We start from the raw sequence: 20,341 nt of genomic DNA, 5'->3' as shown, positions 1-20,341 counted from the left end.
ATGATGAATTATTTTAGCACGATTATTTGCAATTTTCTGGTCCAAATTGTATAACAACTAATTAATAATTACTGAGATTGGTTCTCGTGCCATTTGCAATTAACATACAATCCAATTCCAATTCTAAAGTTAATCTATATTTTGTTTGCACAATCAAAAAATACTAAAATACGGGATTTTTTAAGTGCTGTGGCGTCCCGGCAAACCGGACAAATAACAGATGTCGCCAAATGTGTTGACAAATCTGTAAATTACGATATAAACACAGGTATGCCGACTGCTCCGATTTCTGCAAAACTTTAAATAAATTGTTAGCGAATTAAAGAGTAAAACATGCGTAATAAGAATAATTTCGCTTACTTTTTAAAACTGTTACCACGATATAACTACAATAAAGTTACATTTCATTCGGTACTTTGAATTTTTGATATGTAGTAAGGGAAAAATACTAAGCAAAAAAATAACTTAAATTTCGGTATCACTAGAAAATTCTTTTTTACGAAGTGAAGCAAGTTGACATCTCTGTAAACTATTATTTCGGAGCCTATGCAAGTGCAAGTTGTGACAAATAATTACATATTAGAAAACATTTAAATAACATATAAGTTAAAATAATTTGGATTGGCTGTTTGTACTTAGTTAGCCGGCTTGCTTCCGATCTTGCATTATCTCTCGTTTAATTTCGACCACTTCCTGATAGTCAATGACGAAGCATTCTGCGTCAGCATAAGATTGGCAGATAAATTGTACAACCATCTAAATTTTATGTTTTCATCTAAATTTAATATCTTCTATTAATTACTGTCGTAAATAGCATTAAAATTTTTTCCAAGAAATAATTGTTTTGTCGACGTTTATAGATTTACGGCTAACTTAACGCACTCACTAAGTGGATAGCCAAATCATCAAAATACGCTAAATCAGCAATTACTGATCCTATTTTGTACGCAATTTTGGTCAATAATTATTAGAAATCAGGATTTAACATAAATTTTAGCTTGGTTATATAAATAAAAGTAGGGGGGTACATAGGGTTCTTTGGATAATTTTCTTTAAAAAAAACTATGTAATAATAACTATATTTTTGTAAGGAATTTAGGTTGGGCTCTTAGCAGTAATAGGTCCCGGGACAATTGATCCTCACTCTTTCCTCATTAAGAGCAGTTTTGACTGCATCAAGTATAGATTACATGAATAATATTCTTAAATTGTCATATATTAGAGAATTGTGTTATTCTTCTTCACTGAAATTCTAGTATTTCTAAATTTTCTGCAAATTTAAAAGTTTATGAATTTTATACAAATTTTTAGTTGAAAAATTCCTTTATTAATAAGAAATGCATCACGACTGATAGATAGTATCTAGCTTAACAGTGAATAACTTAATTAAATCTGGCAGTTTTTAGCTTGAACAGTTCTAACAGACTTCCAATCTTAGCTAGTTCCAACAAACCTTCAAATCTTTAGGTACCCGGTCTTGCCTCACTTTCTCCTGTTTCTCTAAATGTGCATGAACAGCAAGTCCGTATTATAGAATTCCCTTTGTGGCTTCAGATGACATTCCCGGCCATGTGTTTCAAAGCAATTTCTAGTCCGTATGCTTGTTCTACAATCCCTCGACAATTGCAATCGCTTTACTCTCTGTCAATTAAATAAAAAAATGCTAATTAAGGCTAATTTTTAAAATGATATAATTTTTTTTCAGGTTGGTTTCCCACTCGCTACGTATTTGCAATTCTAGGATGTTTCGGGTTCGTAAATGTGTACGCAATGAGGGTGAATCTCAGCGTTGCATTAGTTGCAATGGTGATGACTGTCAATCCACAACAGAGTGATCATTCTTCTGTTGTTTGTGAGGAACTCATCACTCGACATGTGGTGAATAATACTGTGATACATGATGTATCAGGCAGCGTAAGTTCATACTTTTTTCTAACCTTCATTTTAGCTTCGTTTTTCTGTGGTCTTTCATATAACATTATAGTAGTAGAATCTTAGGACATTAAAAATATTTCAAAACAGTGACTTGTAAATGTTTTATAATTTCAACTTCTTCTTACTTTAAAAAAATTCAAAATAAAATATAATATTTTTAAAAACCACGTTTTTGTAGTTGAGAATAATAATTTTAAAAAAATTTGAAAAACGAAAAACGTGGGGCGCATGAAATACATAGCAGTAATGTTATATTAGTGTGTGTATGTGTGCTCTTGAGAATATGTGTATGTATATCTGTAATTGTAATTGTATCTGAATGTGGATGTGGAATATGTTTGTGTATATGCATACGCATATGGATGTATATGTGGCTGTGCATGTGTATGAGTAAGAAACTGTGTATATGTATGTGTATATGTATTGTTATGTATTTCATGCGCCCCACGTTTTTCGTTTTTCAATTTTTTTTAAATTATTATACTCCACTACAAAAACATGGTTTTTAAAAATATTATTTTTTATTATGAATTTTTTTATCTTGAATTATAATTTTTTTAAACTTTAATTTTTATTTTAAATTTTTTAAAAATTATTACTTTTCAATTATTATTCTTCACTACAAAAAACGTGGTTTTTAAAAATATATATTTTTATTTAGATTATTCTTCTTAGTCAAGAGTAGTCAAGACTGCTACAAGACCACTACTAAAATAATAGAACTTTCAATTTAAATTAGGGATACAAAAATCTTTATAGAAAAACAATACCTTTACAACTTTCATTAGTTTTATGCTGATGATAACCAAAACAATCTGGAAATGAATGAGGAAAAACTGGATCTTACCACGTGATTTTTCAGCCAATACAAATACTCCGACAATAAAAATCTTTTCACCTGACATGTAATACTAATTTGAAATAATGGAATCGACAACAAAAGACAATCTCGAAAATAATTTTTTTTTTAATTTTATTTTACTTTGTATGTCTTTTTTCTCTTCATTTTCATGCATTGTCATCCAATTCTGAACTATGTGCCAAATTTGAAGTTTGTAGCTAGTCGGGAAGTTAGTTTAAAATCGATTACAAAATTCCACCCGGACAGACATACATGAAGGCAAAATTATATAAACGTGGTAAAAAAGGAGATTGTTGATTAAATTAGACTGGAAGTTCCGTAATCACCGCACTTAATAGATACTTTCTGAATTCTTGTCAAAAGTAAAGAGAAAAAGGATTCACATTAAGATTCTCAAACTGATATTAAGGCAGGAAACAGTCTAAAACGTTTTCAAAGTATCACAAACTTAATTGGGGAAGGAGGAATTAAAAATGTTAAAACTGGTTTAATTTTTTGAAGTAACTGAGAGAAGTGAAAAGTAATTGTAAGGAACGGCTAGAGTTTCGTAATGTTGTCGAACTGCTGTTTTCGTCTGCCATCTTCAATATCGATTTATCAGATTTTGACGGATTTAAACGATAATAATTAAGGACCACCCTTCATAATTATAAAATATTTTACATAAGTTAAACGATAAGTTCTTAAATTAGGCTAGAAATGTAATGTTTTTGCAACCTTTTTAATTTTTTTTCTTTGCCTAATGATCTCTGTGTTCAGTTATTTATAATTTCAGCCCATTCCATTCAACAAAATAGTTTATTTGTTTTCGAAAATTTTTTAGAACATTATAAAAGTGACGCACTTTTTCTCAGATGACTTTTTGATTTTTATATATACTTTAATATTATATAAATATTATGGCTGGTATTGCCTGCGCAGCAGGGTGCTGGACTCCCGTTTGTGAGAACGTGAGTTCGAATCAAGCTGGCTAAAAACTCCCCGTGTGGTAAATGTTGACTGGTGCAAGTAAAATCTATCGTGTCACAAAGTCCTCTTTGTTACAAATTATACCTCCAGAGGTACTGAATTGGAGAGTGGTTGTTCTCTAGTTCAGGTCAAATTTACGATCTGTGAACGTACGGGTGAGGCAGAAATCGAATTCTCGGCCATAGATGGCGCCACTGAAAAACTAAACAATCGCACCCCTTGTCTTAATTGCCTACGACAACCACAACAACATATAAATATTATATAATATGAATATGTTATTATGAGTAGGGCAGTATTAAACTTATAAAGAGTTGTAAAATCAATCTCATGAAAAAAACTGCCCATTTTGATACATTACTCAAAAAATGTTAAATCAAATTTTCAAACTTTTTGTTTAGTTTTGTACCAGAACACACCTTAGTGCATCAGATTTAGATTTTTTTTCAATTTAATGATTTTTAAAATTTTAATTTCCAATTAAAAAGTAAGTTTTTTTTCCACTTTTTTTTACGTTTTGATTAAAATATAATTTTTTAACAAAAAATATTTTATTGAAAACTTCGAAAAATTTATTATAATAAAAAAAATTAAAATTAAGATAAAATTGTCACTAAACAGAATTCTCATCCGAATAGGGTGAATTTGACTGGGACACTAATGCGCAAGCTACCATTCTTGGTGCATTTTTCTATGGCTATATCGTTACCCAAATTCCCGGTGGTATCTTGGCAGAAAAATTTGGGACGAAAATAGTCTTTGGTATTGGAATATTTGCGACTTCCTTCATGACGCTACTCACTCCAATATCGGCAGAATGGGGAGTTGGCTACTTAATTGCAAATCGAGTCATCATGGGCTTAGGAGAAGTAAGAATTGTTCCTTTTATAATAGTTGTTACTAATATTAAAAATAATTGTTTAAATGTTTTTACATCTATTACTTATTATGATATTCATATAGTTGTTACATGACCAAAATCAAGAGAATGTCGACTTTCACCGGTGAATGTCAACAATCACATAGTCGCTTTGGTGAATGTCCGAATAATTTGTTGTACCCGATTTGATATTAATTTATTTGTTGATATTATTATATTTATTCGATACTTTAATATCTGCTGAGGGTAGATTAAGAGATACATTAGTGTTCGGAGAACGATTTCAATGCATACTGGGCAGTGGCACTTGACTTTAAAAAACATTAATGTAGGGCATAACGGGCAAATGTATACCGGATAATGGAAATTAATTAAATCTAGTATATATCTTATAGTATATGTTAAATAAATCTAGTATATGTAAAAAACATTAATGTAGGGCATAACGGGCAAATGTATACAGGATAATGGAAATTAATTAAATCTAGTATATATTTTATAGTATATATTAATTAAATCTAGTATATGTAAAAAACATTAATGTAGGGCATAACGGGCAAATGTATACCAGATAATGGAAATTAATTAAATCTAGTATATATTTTATAGTATATATTAATTAAATCTAGTATATGTAAAAAACATTAATGTAGGGCATAACGGGCAAATGTATACCGGATAATGGAAATTAATTAAATCTAGTATATATTTCGGATAATTACCAAAGCTACTATGTGATTGACAACACTTACCAGTAGAAGTCAACCAGCAAAAATTTCGGTTATTCAAAGTAATATAATGATAATATTTTTATCTTAATTATAAACATTTGAAAGCTGAGCAAAGATTATTTGTTTTCGTCATTTATAAGAAAGCAATATATATTGTATGCATGTAGCAATTTTAACCCATAATTTTTTTCACAAATATTTTAACTGTACTAAACGAGATTACATGAAGTCATATCTATCAACTCTTCCGGATTTTCCGGAAGATTTTATTTTCATATTTAAAGTGGTAGCAATGGCCAGGTTATTCCAATTAACTTTTTGAATTATAATGATAATTATAAATGAGTTTGATCACCACTACATATAAATAATTACAATAAATATATCAAAGCATAATAATCCTTGCTCAAGCGAATTCCAACGTGATCAAAATATAAATATATTTTTGAGTCAGATTGTTTTTCGTTTATTGTTTTACAACCCCTCTGAAAATCCATTTTCGGAAAGAGTGAAAGTTGGCAGGTATGCATTAAGTGCTTATATTGTAGCTCGACTCTACCACCTTTTTTTTAATGTGGTTATTTCTTTCTACCACTCTAACTTTTAAAAGGGGTTATACGTAAATTTCAGATCCGTACTTTAATAATTATGTTGTAGACAAAGAAATAATTATTGAGATTAATGAAATAAAAAATAAATTCCTTATAAACTAAGAGTTAAAAATATTTATGCTTACGCAACTTTTAACTGATTCAGATTTAATTCTTTTTATGAAATTGAACTGTAGTGTTATCTTTTTTAAAGAAGGAATTAACATTTTGGTGCACAGACTATTTAACTTTTTAGACTATGACAAGACATACTCCGTTAGAATCGCTTTCGATCTGGTTTATGAGAAAAGTCTTTATTGGAGGAGCTTCTGCACACGATTATGCTACCGGACATACCCCCTTGGTAATGTTGTTTTGGTTAAGAGGAACTACAAATTCAGAGTCAATTTAAAGCAGATTTGATATATTTGTTATACACAATACTACTTAATAACAAAGAGACAGAAAATACTAAACAACTATGGAGACCAAACATCACATGTAACTGGGTCAGGGCGCACATTGGTATCCTAGGCAACGAGGAGGCGGATCAGGCAGCCAAGGAAGCCATCAGTCTCAGCCAAATCAATTTAGAGGTCCCAAGTTCCAAGGCCCAGATCAAAACAATCATCAAGTCCAACAACCTAAATAGATGGAAAACAGAATGGCAGAGCTCCGAGAGAGGTCGACAAACCTATATTTTTTTTGAAGACCCTTCCACCAAACGACTACAGGCCAACTTTTACCTAAACCAATTACTTGCTGGACACGGGGTGTTTGGAGAATACCAAAATAGACTTTTCAATAAAAACCCAAATTGTACCTACTGTGGGGACAATCAGACAATCGAACACTTGATCATGAACTGCCCACACTTCCAGACACTCCGTGGAAACCATTTTGCAGGACAAAATTTGCACCAATGCTTTGCTAAGTTGGTCTGTAGAAGCATCGTTAAAAAAATTATAAAGGTAACATTGGAGGGCATTCTGAACCACATTTAACTATGCTCGGAGCCTGCGAACACTATTGCTGGTGTCTTGTGTTTCTATCTAATTTCATTTTAAACTTCTCTACGTTTTAACTTGTATTGTTTTTTTAAATTTTTAATTTAACAAGCATTGTTTTTATCAACTTTTGACTGATTGTCTTAATTCTTAACTTGTTCTGCCTTTTAACCTTTTTATCGAATTTTAACTTCTATATTTTATCACTGTTTTGCATGTTCCTGCAAAGTTTTAAAATTTATTGGTTTTTAGGTGATTTTGTGTTGTTTTTTTTTTAACCTTATTACTACTTTATTATTTTATTTGGTTTTGACTTGTTTTATAGAATTGTACTGAACATTATTTTAGATATTCGGATTTTTATATTCACTGTTGATGTAACTTTTAGAGATTCACGTATTTTTAATGTATGATTTGTGTATGTATCAACTCTCGTATGCCCTAAAATAGGGCGGGGCGAGATAAGAATAAAAATTATACGCAATACTACTTGGCTTGAACAAATAAAAAAACTTGTACTAATTGCTTCAGCATGATGAAGCTTTTTAGGCTTGCATCTTTTAAAAATGCTGTCAGTTTTACTCATGCAAAATTTGAATCAACCTAAATGAGAAGAGGAAGTTAAAAGATTTTTTTCATTCTCTAATAAAAGGCATATAAATATAAATATGCCGCTACATCTACGTCAGGGATCGCCAAACTTTTTTGATCATCGACCCCTATATAATTTTTCGAAATCTCCATCGACCCCCACAAAAGTAATTTTCTGTTAATTAAAATAAAACTCTATTAGATACTGTGTTTGTACATTTATTTTATGATTTTAAACATTTATTAAAGTAATAGTACATTGTGTAACAATAGTTTTATGAAAAATATATTAATATTGAAATTTAAATACCTTATTATTAAATAATAAGTAATTATGCATAAGTAGATAGAATAAGTAAAGTAACTAAAGATTTACTGCTTCTTGATCATTGAGATGGGTGTGCCTGGTGTTTTTTTTTTGCAAGGTTCGCTATATTGGGTTCAAAATTGGTCAGTTTTGTAATTTTCGTAAAAAAATACAAAGTGTTCTATAGTTTTGTCGCGAGCTGTACTAATCCCTATTATTAATGCTTACCTTCTTTTTTGTGCATTGATAATTAAAATTGATATCTAAACCAAACGAATGGTTTTATCGAAACAATAACTAATTATCCCAAACTATAAAAGCTTTAATAATGATACTGCAAATATTCAACACAGTTTGCAAAGATAGCTGAAACTGCGTATGATATTTGCATTTGTAACGTCAATGCTCGTCACATGTGACATTTGGACAAGCGCACATATGCATATGCCTTATAAACTTCGCTGAGTTCGTGCCACTGCGCGGTGGTTCGTGAATACTTGTTTCACCCCAATTAATATACGTTTATTAATTTATGTTTTATAAAGAAACTGATATTGAGTGAATTACAAAAAAATTCACAAATTTTACATACTTAATTAGATGTGTGTGATTTGCGTATTGAGAACTGTTTTATTTTCGACCCACAATCGACCCTTCCGATTCAGATCGACCCCCGCTGTTGTTAAATAGACCCCTGGGGGTCTATATAGACCACTTTGGCGACCTCTTATCTACGTTATTCTTAAAAAAACAAGTGTATTTAATTAACTGCATTTTTTTTCTTCATCTTTTCCGTATTCAGTTATGCCAACTTTTTTAAATGCTCATCAACCATTTCGCGCCGACAGTCGCAAATACGTGCCAGCATAAAACCATATCAACCAAGGTAAAAAGATAAAACTGGTAATCAAAGTAATTCTTTAGCAGTTTATTTGTGGACGGAGTTATAATTGTTTGATTTATTTAATTCACCATTACTTTGTTCAAAATAAAACTATTTAGTTATACTTTGAATTAACATTGATTATATATATGATTAAACTAACAGTAATTAAAGTAAAAGCAAAGTAAGTCTGTCAAATTAGAAACGACTACATTTAAGTTACCGTTTTTAATTTAATTACATTCTGATTCTGATTTTGTACGAATGCTTTTCTGAATTACCCGTCCTCGAGGGGTTAAACTAGTTAACAAAAAGGAGACTGTTTAACCATGTGATCGGCGGAAGAAAATCAAAATCGAAAGTAGCACAAAGATCGCAAGGAAAAGAGTGAAGCTACTTTATCTTTGTGCTATTTCCATTTTTTCATACACGCATATCAAAATGTGCAAAATCATTTTCTTAATCAGGCATTTTGTGTCATATCTATTTTTTTTCCAACGCACATCTCAAGCAACGTCCATTTTTTTCAAGTACTCATTTTATGCTATGTCCATTTTTCAAAAGTGTATTCAAAATTTCTGAAACGTGCATTTTAAACTATACTCAGAATAGAAAGTTCATGGATAGCATAAAATATATTTTACCGTTTTTTGGGCCAAATTTAAATTCGAAGGAGAATTTCCTTTACTTGATGTTATTTAGAGGTTTAGATTAATTTATGTTACTTTTTTGTATATAAAATTTCAGATTTTATTACATGGTTTCAATATAAAAATTAAGTAGTATATTAGGCTTTTATTTTAGGGTGTCACCTTCCCTGCCATGAATGTCATGATCGGACGATGGGTACCGAAAAACGAAAGAAGCCGATTGGCTACACTCATTTTTTCTGGGAGTCCAATTGGAACTGTGATGGCTCTTATTTTATCCGGTGTACTTAGTGGCAGCCCCCAGTTTGGATGGAGATGGGTCTTTTATATCAATGGTAAATAGCAATACTTACGTATACAGTACTCCATTCATCTGTCATCTATCTATAAGTGTGCTACATTGCTGATTTAGAATGCTAAGGATTTCTTTGTAGCATTATCTATATATATATATACATTTGGAACCATAAATGTATGAAAAATTAAACAAGTTCCTTGATTTACAGCTTTCAAATGCAATTTCAATGATAAACTAGATTTAAATGGATGAATCTTGCAAATGTAATTTTTCATTAATTAACACTAGTTTTACGGAACGGGTCATTTTGACGCATTTCGAATTTTATAACAAAAATTACAAAACCCGCTGGCATTTTTATTTTATCTCTTGTAATGACTTTTATCCATTGATATATATAGAAGTCCATTTTCTTAAAAAGCATTGAAATACTCTTGTGGTATACCTATCTCTATGGATATGAGTCAATTTGACGCGATTGTAATTTAGACAAAATTCTGAGTAAACATGCAAACATCACATCAATAATAAATGAGAATATACCTACAGTACTTCGATCCCTTATCCGATATCGTTATCTGAATTGAAACAAGCGATAAACAACTGTTGCCGATAAATAATAATAGATAGAACAAACGCAGAATGTCTATTGATGTCAGAGTGTCCGATTTTGAAGGTTTCAGTTGCTTAGTTCGAGTATTGAAAATTTAAATACTAGAATATTTCATAAATATATATCTCATACTTTCATTTCTTTCCTATAGAATATAATTACATTGCTTTCTAAGTGCAGAGATGCCAACTGCTCCGGACACGCCAAAATAATTTTAAAAACGGTAAATAACTACTAAGAAAATTTTGCAAATATGAAATGGTGAATGGTATAAGCCTACGAATTATTTAGAAACAGTGGTGGATAAAAATCTACTAAATTTAATTTATTAAATCAAGAATCACAATTGATAAACTATCACTTTAAAATTTATATTTGCGGTCCGGACCAAGTTGGCAAAGTGCTGTTATATGTATTCGTTCATGTGTCAAATTGACGCGTGTTTGAAGAGATATGTATACAAGAAACGTCCGTAAACCTAGTGTTAAAGGCAGTCAACTTTATTTATTGACGGCAATATGAATAACAGTAAATATATACTGTATGAGCAATAAATTATTTCGAAAATAGTTTTTATGGAGAAAAAAAAATTACTCAATGATACGAAATCAATTATCAAAAAATATCTTCTACCAAAATACATTAATACATCAAAAAACATCGAGACACATATAACTAAGCAATATATAAAAATTTCAGTTGAAAGTTAATTTTTTAATATGAGGTCAAAAAAAAAATTTCAGATCTAATATATTATCACATACTTTGACTAAGATTCTCTCACGTAATCTGATTTTTTAATATTCCACAAGCATCCACATTTAATACTTTTAATCTGATTAAATTCCTATTGAAAAAGAATTTAGATGACTTGCATTTTATTTTAAAACATTGAGAAAAATCTAATTTAAATATAAAGTGAATATAATATACATTAAATAATAATATTTTCAAAATAAATTTACTTATCCAGAAGAAAAATAGAGTCTTTTTCAGAAATGCCATTTCTAATAAGGTGATCTTTTAATTCTTTTTTATTGGAAGTCATAATCGCTAGTGAAAATTAAATATTCAACAAACACTTTTATTTAGACAAGTTGTTCCATCATATCGTCATAGCAACCTGAAATCCACATCGTTTTATTTTGAAAGTCAAATCAAACGATTTAAATTCAAGCTTATAGCTCACACATAATTAAATAATAAATAAATAGAATCTACTTTCAACAGTCTCTACGAGCAATTGTCACTCACCAAATCATGCCTGAGCGAAAATAATTCAAATACCATCTTAAATATCTGCAACTAAGTAAGATTTAACGCACAACAAGTATTTAACTCAAACATAAGTGTATTGAACTCAAGTTGAGTTTAAACAATTTCATTCTTTTTTGAAAACGGGAATTAGCTTATTAAATATAACTGACTAAGTTTTTTTTTCTTTTTCGCATATTTGAAACTAGTTCTCTAACTTTAACAGATATTTAAGTAATCTTCGTGTAACGTTACTAAATGCTTATTAGTAAGTATACAAGGAAATCACCCGTAAAACTAACACTAATAGGTTAAGTTAAATACAGTAACGTTACTAGAAAAGTTTATAGAATTCTTGTTCCCTAGAGATTTTCTAGTAGTCCTCTCCCTAGATTTAATCTAATGTGATTGGCGATTAAATTGAAATCCACCCCAATTTTATATTATGTTTAAAAAAATAAAAATGTATTTTTATTTTTACGACACAGGCATTCTTGGATGCATTTGGTGCGTCTTCTGGGTGTTCCTTGCTTATGATTCACCTGAAGATCATCCAAGAATTTCGAAAGAAGAGTTACGCCTCATACGGGATGGCCAATCTGAAAGAACAAGAGTAAGTATATTTGAGACTGGTAGAAAGCTAATTGAAAAATTCGGTTATTTTCAAATGTTATGGTCATTATACAATGCGCTAGGCTGATTAGAAAAGTTATTTATTTTCTGATATTTTTTGGCTTATTACAATCAGCCCTTATTCCTTCAGGAATTGTAAAGAGAATTGTTTAATCAAACTGAACTGGTTTAGACTTATATAAACCTGAAACAAGGCTGTTTATTATAAACCTTCACTACTCTGTGCTTATTGTAAACTAGATGGAATAAATAAGGTAGATTGAACAATGTGTGATACATTTTCTGTTCAGCTAACTCCAATAAGCCCAAACGAATTGTTAAACGGAATAGTAAATAATAGATGTTTTTTCAACTAACCTAATGCATTATAAAATGGTGTCGTTTGTTTGTAAAGAGCCGGATAATTCAATTAATCTACTGCATTTATAATATTCTCTGCAAATATTTCATTTGACATATTTTTATTCTTTATTATACTTTTCATTAATTTTAAACTTATTTGTTATTGTAAAAATATTTTATAATGGTTAAAACGTTTTTGAAATGTATTTTTTACAAAATTTTGAATTTTTACAAAGAGTCCAATGAGTTGACATAAAATTTTTACAAAATCAATGTTACAGGATATTTTTTCACATTTAGGTTACACTCTTTAATTTCTTTAAATAAATTCACCCGAAAACAGCTCGTGTAAATTGTTTGTCACAAAAAAATTCATTTACTTAAAAATAGGGCATTATTTTTAACCCATAGGGCATTTAAAAACATAACACTACATGGATTCCATTATCTAATGCAATCTGAATCTCTACCAATAATAATTTTTTTCCAGCAGAAGATCTAAAAGACTTAAACCTCTTCCCTACGAGTGTCTATAGCTGAACGAAAGAATTCCCAACCCATCATAGCTTGATAACGATTGTAAATTTTCTTTCGAGAAAACAAAAATTAGACCTAAAAGCTTGAGTCTTTAACATTGCATATAGTAATTGCAATTCACATTTTTATTTCTATCTTTCCAAATCTGACCTAAGTCAAAATAAAGTTTCAACTTCTGGGACTATAAGAGTTATAGGATAAAAACAGAATTATAATCTTGTCTTGCAGACGAAATGGAAATATTAAAATGATTATACACTTTATCCCGCCCGGTTTATTTATTCCTATATNCCCGTGGCAAAAATGCAACAGAATGCTATCGAGGATTAGTGGAAGCCTTTGGAGCAAATGCTTTACCATATAGAACAGTAGCACGATGGATTCAAGCATCTCGTCTTTTTTCGTCATTAAGCCTTTTTACAACATGCTTTAGAGGGATGGAAACGAAACTCCTCACTTTAACGCCACGCAACAACTACCCTTCTAAGCAAATCGACTGTTTTTTGCACTCTACACATCGACAACAGCGCCTTCTCACCGCACCCATACCCTATTTACGCATGCGCTCCCTTTTGTGAGTTTCAAGGTTAACTTGCCACTATTTAATTTACAACCCTCGAATAATTTATGAATCTTTTTCTTTTTATAATTTGGAAAGAAGAAAATATTGTGGGCAATGTGATAAACATCGAATTCGATTTGAACTCACCAATTTACTGATGATTCAAAAAGCATGGCTAATAATATTAAATCTTTCAATCATGAATATAAAATCATATCTATATATCATAATAAAATCAATTTAGTAAATAATTCAATATTTTAAATGCAATTTTGAAATATCCTAATGATATATAATTCATTCCAAAATATTCAGTTTCATATTTTATATCATTATTTTCTATAGAATTCCAATTCGTTAAACAGAGGAATAAGAGATTACTCTAATTATTCATAATCTTTAATAATTTACTTTTAGAGATCGACTCCTTGGAAAGAAATTCTGACATCACCAAGGGTTTGGGCTTTGGCCGTCACTCATTTCGGTCAGAACTGGGGATTCTATACAATGCTAACAGAACTACCAACATATTTAGCAAACGTCCTGCATTTCAATATCAAGAAAGTAAGTGGATGCATTTTCATAACATTTACAGGGCTGTCAACTACTACTCTTTTGACAAAAAAACATAAAAAAGTTTAGCTTTCAGAATTTTTGGTAAGATAGACAACATTCTCTAAAAGTCTTACCACAACAGAGCTGATACCAGTCCTAGAAAACTTTTGAAACTGGGCACTTGGACCCTTATCGTGAGCTTATTTAAAATTTGTGGTAACACATTGTTTTCAACTGACTTTTTGGTTGTTGAATATAAAACTCGAGTTCCTTGCTTAGGGAAATGATATAAATTGTAATAAAAAGAAGCAGCTTTCTCAAATTTTTCCAATTGTTTATTGTAGATGAGGGTAAAGTATCAACTCAAGGGAATGCTATGATTATTAAACAGAGCTGGAACAAAATGGCGTAGTGTAATATAAACTTTTTAATCATTTACATGTAGTGTACTTAAATTCACAAAGAATCATACATCGCAACAAATAGTTACTATTGAGAAATTTTCCCAAAAAGCGTAGAAGTTGGGATCCTGCATTTATCATTTCACCAGAGAAGTCATTTTGTAAGGAAAGATTTTCTTCCACTGCTATTACGCTATTATAACTAAATCATATGAAATGCTATTATAAATTATTAGAATCCATAAATTAGAGTCATGCTAGATTCTTGGTTAATGGAATGTTTCCCTCCACATGTTACCACCGTATGTTACTATATTTATTTTGACTGAATTAATAATTTCTCTGATGAGGAGGCTTCATTAAATGAGCTGTTTCTCCAAGTAGTCAGAAGCTATGTAGACTGGAAGTTAGCGGATTCAATACTGCCAGGGTTACGGCAAGATTGGATCTCTAATTTGAGCTGACTGTTCAACTTGACAATGGCTTGTAAACCAACTTTGTATTGAGCAAACCCGCAATTTAACTTTAACTATTTCTTTTCGTAACTTAAATCCTTGGCAAGGAATTTAAAAAGACTTCAAAATTAAACAAATAAATTAATTCTGATACAGAGAAGTAGTGAAAAGTAGCCCATAATGGATCCATTAAAACATTTCACCAGTTCATAATAACAATTTAAATATTATAGGCATTGAAAATTTTCTAAAATATTTGATGAAAATACTATGGTAAAATAAAAATTTTCTTCACATGAATTGCGTCGTATATCTTGGAAAATCAAAGTTGTAAAAATATATTTGGGCTCAATGATATTTCATAGAATTATAAAACTAACGCCTATTAGGATGAACATACATCACCCAGCTACCAGGCTACTAGTTTTTGATGACCATAGTAAGAAATTTTCCATAATTTAGACCTAACATAATCAGATGACCTGGACAGAGCCCGAGCTGTTACCACTTCCTCCGAACCCTCCACCACATCCCCAAACAAAGAGAGGACTTTCATCTAAGACAGATTAATGCACATCTTGTACCGTAAGCATGCCGGTTGTTTTAACAACTTACAGGATCGAACTCACGACCTCCAGCTCTCCACCATATGGAGGATGCTTTAAACGACTACACCAGTATTGAAAAAAAACTTTCAAAGGAAATATACATTAACACCTAAATTGTTGTCCATCATAAACAATTTGCAAAACTTTTAAAATAGGGCGTATGCCACCAATTCAGGCGAATCGGTCGCAGCGATAGCTTCCGCACCCGGCTCGCACCATCAACAGTGCTGACGTTAAACATCTTCAGTAGTAGACGGATCATGGGTTAGAGTCCCCTTGCCATCAGGCTAACCAAGGGTGGTTTTCGAAGTTTTCCCCTTCATGTAACGAATTTTCGGGTTATTTCCCACTAAAAGTACTCCACGAAGGTAAATTTTGTCCCTATACTTGATCCAGGAGTAACCTTGTCTACTGGATTGGATTCAGAATTACAAGGCAACAGAGTTGAACATTAGTAGTCGTTAACCTAAAATTGGGTACGGTTATAAACCTCCCCTTATATTTCTAGTGGTTTTGTAATATTTTCAGTTAAGTTCCTCCTGACTGTCATACGGTAACATAAAGTAGTAAAGCTTAAATAATGTGTTTTGTTTCAGTTTCTTATATTTAATGATCGAACTAAAAACGAAATATGGTGATTTTTTTCAATAATTTATTGTTTATTTTCAGAATGGAATTTTATCTTCCCTTCCCTATGTATCCCATGCATTGATAGGCGTTCTTGCTAGTTTCTTTGCTGACAGCATGAGGAGGAAAGGATACTACAAAATTACGTTCATTCGGAAGATAATGAACTCCGTTGGTAAGTTTAATTCAAACAATGTTTTACTGTAAAACATTCCTATTCTTTGCAAACAACAATTTAAAAAAATTTTAATTTTAAAAAACACAGTTAATTTTTTAATTTAACAACTGTATTAAAAACGCGGTTAAATTTTTTTTGGAAGAATAATAGCTATAATTTAAAAAAACACACTCAATTTTAGTATTTTATATCTACAATAGCCGTAATTTAAAAAAAACACGCTCAATTTTAAAATTTTAAACGGAGGAGGTTTTAATTTATTTTATAACCGTTCTGAAAAGCAAACCCAATTTTTGGGTTTCCGACTGCTAATGTTCAACTCCATAGCCTTGCAATTTTGAACCCAATCTAGAAGACAAGGGAACTCCTAGATTAAGTATTGGGAGAATTTTACCTTCGTAAATGAATTTTTTATGGAACTAACCTTAATTAGCTCTACATGGAGAGGAAAACCACGAAAACCTCCCACAGTTAATCTGAAGGCAAGGGAACTCTAACCCATGATCCGTCTACCACTGTGGTCGGTTCGAGTGCGGAATTCGTATCGACCAGCTATCGCTGGGATTCTAACCTGGTTCACCTCATTGGCAGGATTGAAATTTTATCTTACTAATAACGGTTGAAGCTAAAGGAAAAGATAGTCCTTTAAAAAATTTCGCTTCTAATTTTTTCTAACTCTGTTTTGGGCATTCAATTATATGTTACGTTCTGCTTCTCAAAAACTATTAAACTTAGCAAATTAAAAGAACAAAGAAGTGTACAAAACTTTGCTCGTTTACGATGAAATAAAAAAAAATATTCGATTGTTAGTTCCAGAATTAATAAGTGTTAAACTTTTGTAAAAAAATACCATGCGGGCCACTCTACAGACCGCAGTATTGCAATAACATTTCGGTGTATGAGTTTAACATGGCTACTTTTTTTTCATAATTATAATTTGTTAGAAAGTTATTGAACTTCTAAGTGCAAGTGTTGTGAATATTTTCTTGGTTCCTTTCTTTGGTATTAAACATCATAAAAAAAATTATTCCTTATTAATTATTTAATAAAAATTTATCGAGATCATATAAATCAAGCTCATTATTTTATGAGCGTGAGCTTGATATCGAAATTAACAAAAGAGAGTTAGAGAGAAAGCGATTTGATGTTACCAGAGTCTTAGCATTTATACTGAAACTTTTAAAAATAAAAGAAATCTTAATGCCGCTTTCTATTTGCGGTGTTATAGGTGTTGTTTACGAGCAAAATAACTTCTCATTTAGTTCTTCTGATTGCGTCATACAATTTTTATTTCTTATGTTATAATTTTCTTTAAGTACAGATGATAAATTTTCAATACCACGTAAGTGTTTATTATTTGCAATTAACACATTGGCAAAATGTTCTTACATAAGACTACAATAAATGCATGTTCTGTTAACAAAATGTTCTTTGTTATTGCGGATTGACTTCTAACTGATAAAAAAACAATCTAGAGAATTATGGCGGTTGGTATGCGAAGCGAGCAGGGGCAAAGTTCTCCTCCTAGAAGAACGAAGGCCTCAGCACGGACGAACATAAACTGCGCAGTCGATGAAAAAGAAGAAATATGTCACTACGTTTGTGCTACTAAGTTGCGCAGTGGTGGAAAATACGAAAGATGTCATTACGTTTGGGCTACTAAAGGATCAAATTTCTTGTTTATGGTAACCCGTGCTAAGGCCTTCTCTTTTCTAGGAGGTATTGGCAGGGGACGGAGCTTCCTAGTGATATCAAAAAGTAATTGTATTCAATCAATAAATAATGAATTCATTTCCAAAGATTTTTTAACGTTTGACAGACTTGATTTTGACTTCTACTAGAAATATTGGAAATGAATACTAAAATTTTTTGTTCTCTTTTACGTTCTAACTATAAACTTTAAACTATGACTTTATACTATAAACTTTAAACTTTAAACCTTGAACTATGAACCTTAAATTATAAACTTTAAAACATAAACTTTGAACTATAAGCTTCAAATTATAAAAATTTTCAGCAGTGAAACTCATGTTGATATTTTTCCTTCTATTTCATAGCGTTCTTTGGTGCTTCTATCTGCCTGCTATCAATTATATTTTTTGGCTGTGATCCACTACCAATACTCTTTTTACTCACTGTGGCCCTGGGAGTCAATGGATTCATGTATTCTGGATTCAATGTCACTCACGTCGATATGAGCCCTGAATTCTCAGGTAAAAATTAAAAATCGTCAAGACGTCATTCATTAAATGTCTGTGTTAGAATTTGATAATGCCCTGCGTAGATTATTTTTCAATCTATACTTGTTGCAGCGCGACTGAATATAGAACAGTCTTATGAACTGCATGGTAGGTGAATGTATTGGTCGCTGCATCCTCTATAACAAAAGCAAAACTTTTCAGAAAGATTGCAGTTTCTGAAAATGTAAAATCATTTAAAATTTTAAACCGGGAAGTCGTCAACATTTTGAAAGGCAACAAAATGGCAAAAACATTTTCTAATATCATTTAGGAAAGTGTTGCCGCATGTATTAGCATCAGTCAAATAACTCCAGTACTTTAAAAGTTGAGTGAATTAAAACTTGAATACTATATATTGTTGAGTTATTCAAACTATATATCTTGAATACTATATATTGTTGAGTATATATTGTTGAGTATATTCAAACTTGATAACTGGAGTTTGAAAAATCTAAAAGTTCTTAAAGTTACCTAACAGTAGATAAACTGTGAATTCTGTATTACGAAGAAATAACAAATTTTATAATTGCGCGCAAAACATTTTGAATTCGCGTAGAAATTTTTTTAAATATGATGAAATTCTCAAAAAAATAAACAAATAAATAAATAAGAATTACATTGCGAAATCCAAATTTTGGATAGCTCTCCTGACCAAACTGAATTTCCCAGATTGCGGAAACCCCTTTTACTTTGGGGGTCAGAAATTTGAATACTTTGAAAAAAGTATGATTATTCAGAGAAAGTACATTTTTGTATCTGTTTCTGTAATTTAAAATAACGTCTAAACTAATAAATTAGCCTATTTGAGGCTGCCTCTTAAGTTTGAGTCCAACAACCTGAAGATTCGATTATTAGATCAAACGTTATTCAAGGTGATCCGATTATTTTTTGAGCAATGTAGCTTGAAATAACTTTTTGTAGGGGAAAAAATAATTTTTTCTTCGCATTTATTTAACTCAGAATCAAATATGTAAAATTAAATTTTTCTAAAACAGGGAAATTTGTTATTCTTTATGCTTTATAATTTTGTTTCATTTTATGAAAAGTTTTGGTAAGAAAAATGTTAAATAAATGAATTTTTAAATATTACAGGCACATTGATGGGCATTACAAACTGCATTGCTAATTTTTCCGGTTTCCTAGCTCCTGCTTATGTAGGAAAAGTGACTGAAAGTGGTGTATGTATAGTTTTGAAGTTTTATGAAAGATTATTATACAAAAAATAACACACATAGACTACTTTAGTTTTAAGAAAGATAAGAACAACAAAAAAATCGAGTAAATTTATTAAGTTTTATTTTAAAGTTTAAAAAGAAATGTAGAGTGAATTTGAAATTGCCATAAAACAACTCAAAGCAAATCGTTTTTATAAATGATTAAGATTGATAATTTCACTATTTTTTTTTTTTTTTTGAAATTTATCGTGGAAAAATCAAGCATTCCTAATCACCATAATTTATATTTTGATCTGAAATATCTGTAATTTGATCTGAAAACAGGTCAGTGAGTATTTTAACAATTTAAATACCAATGTTGCATTTTTCAAGCAGGTCTTTTTTTTTTTTAAATTTTCTAAATATTGAATCATTAGTTTTCAGTGAAGAAATGACACAAGCTATTAACGCTTAATTTA

General features: G+C 30.6%; 1 protein-coding gene across 1 annotated transcript in view; it reads left to right on the top strand.

Annotated features, from left to right (window-relative positions):
* Positions 1-20,341, top strand: part of LOC107447482 (uncharacterized) — an 84,481-nt gene that overhangs the window by 11,305 nt on the left and 52,835 nt on the right. The window contains exons 5-10 of the mRNA XM_071181641.1: positions 1,706-1,914; positions 4,405-4,635; positions 9,560-9,740; positions 12,059-12,183; positions 14,062-14,208; positions 16,333-16,465. Coding sequence (XP_071037742.1) covers positions 1,706-1,914; positions 4,405-4,635; positions 9,560-9,740; positions 12,059-12,183; positions 14,062-14,208; positions 16,333-16,465 — 1,026 coding nt within the window. The remainder of the gene's footprint in view (positions 1-1,705; positions 1,915-4,404; positions 4,636-9,559; positions 9,741-12,058; positions 12,184-14,061; positions 14,209-16,332; positions 16,466-20,341) is intronic.

This window comes from Parasteatoda tepidariorum, chromosome 6 (genome assembly GCF_043381705.1).
Source record: "Parasteatoda tepidariorum isolate YZ-2023 chromosome 6, CAS_Ptep_4.0, whole genome shotgun sequence".
NCBI lineage: Eukaryota > Metazoa > Arthropoda > Arachnida > Araneae > Theridiidae > Parasteatoda > Parasteatoda tepidariorum.
Note: the sequence above shows the minus strand (reverse complement) of the source record. Positions and strands in the feature narration are given on the sequence as shown.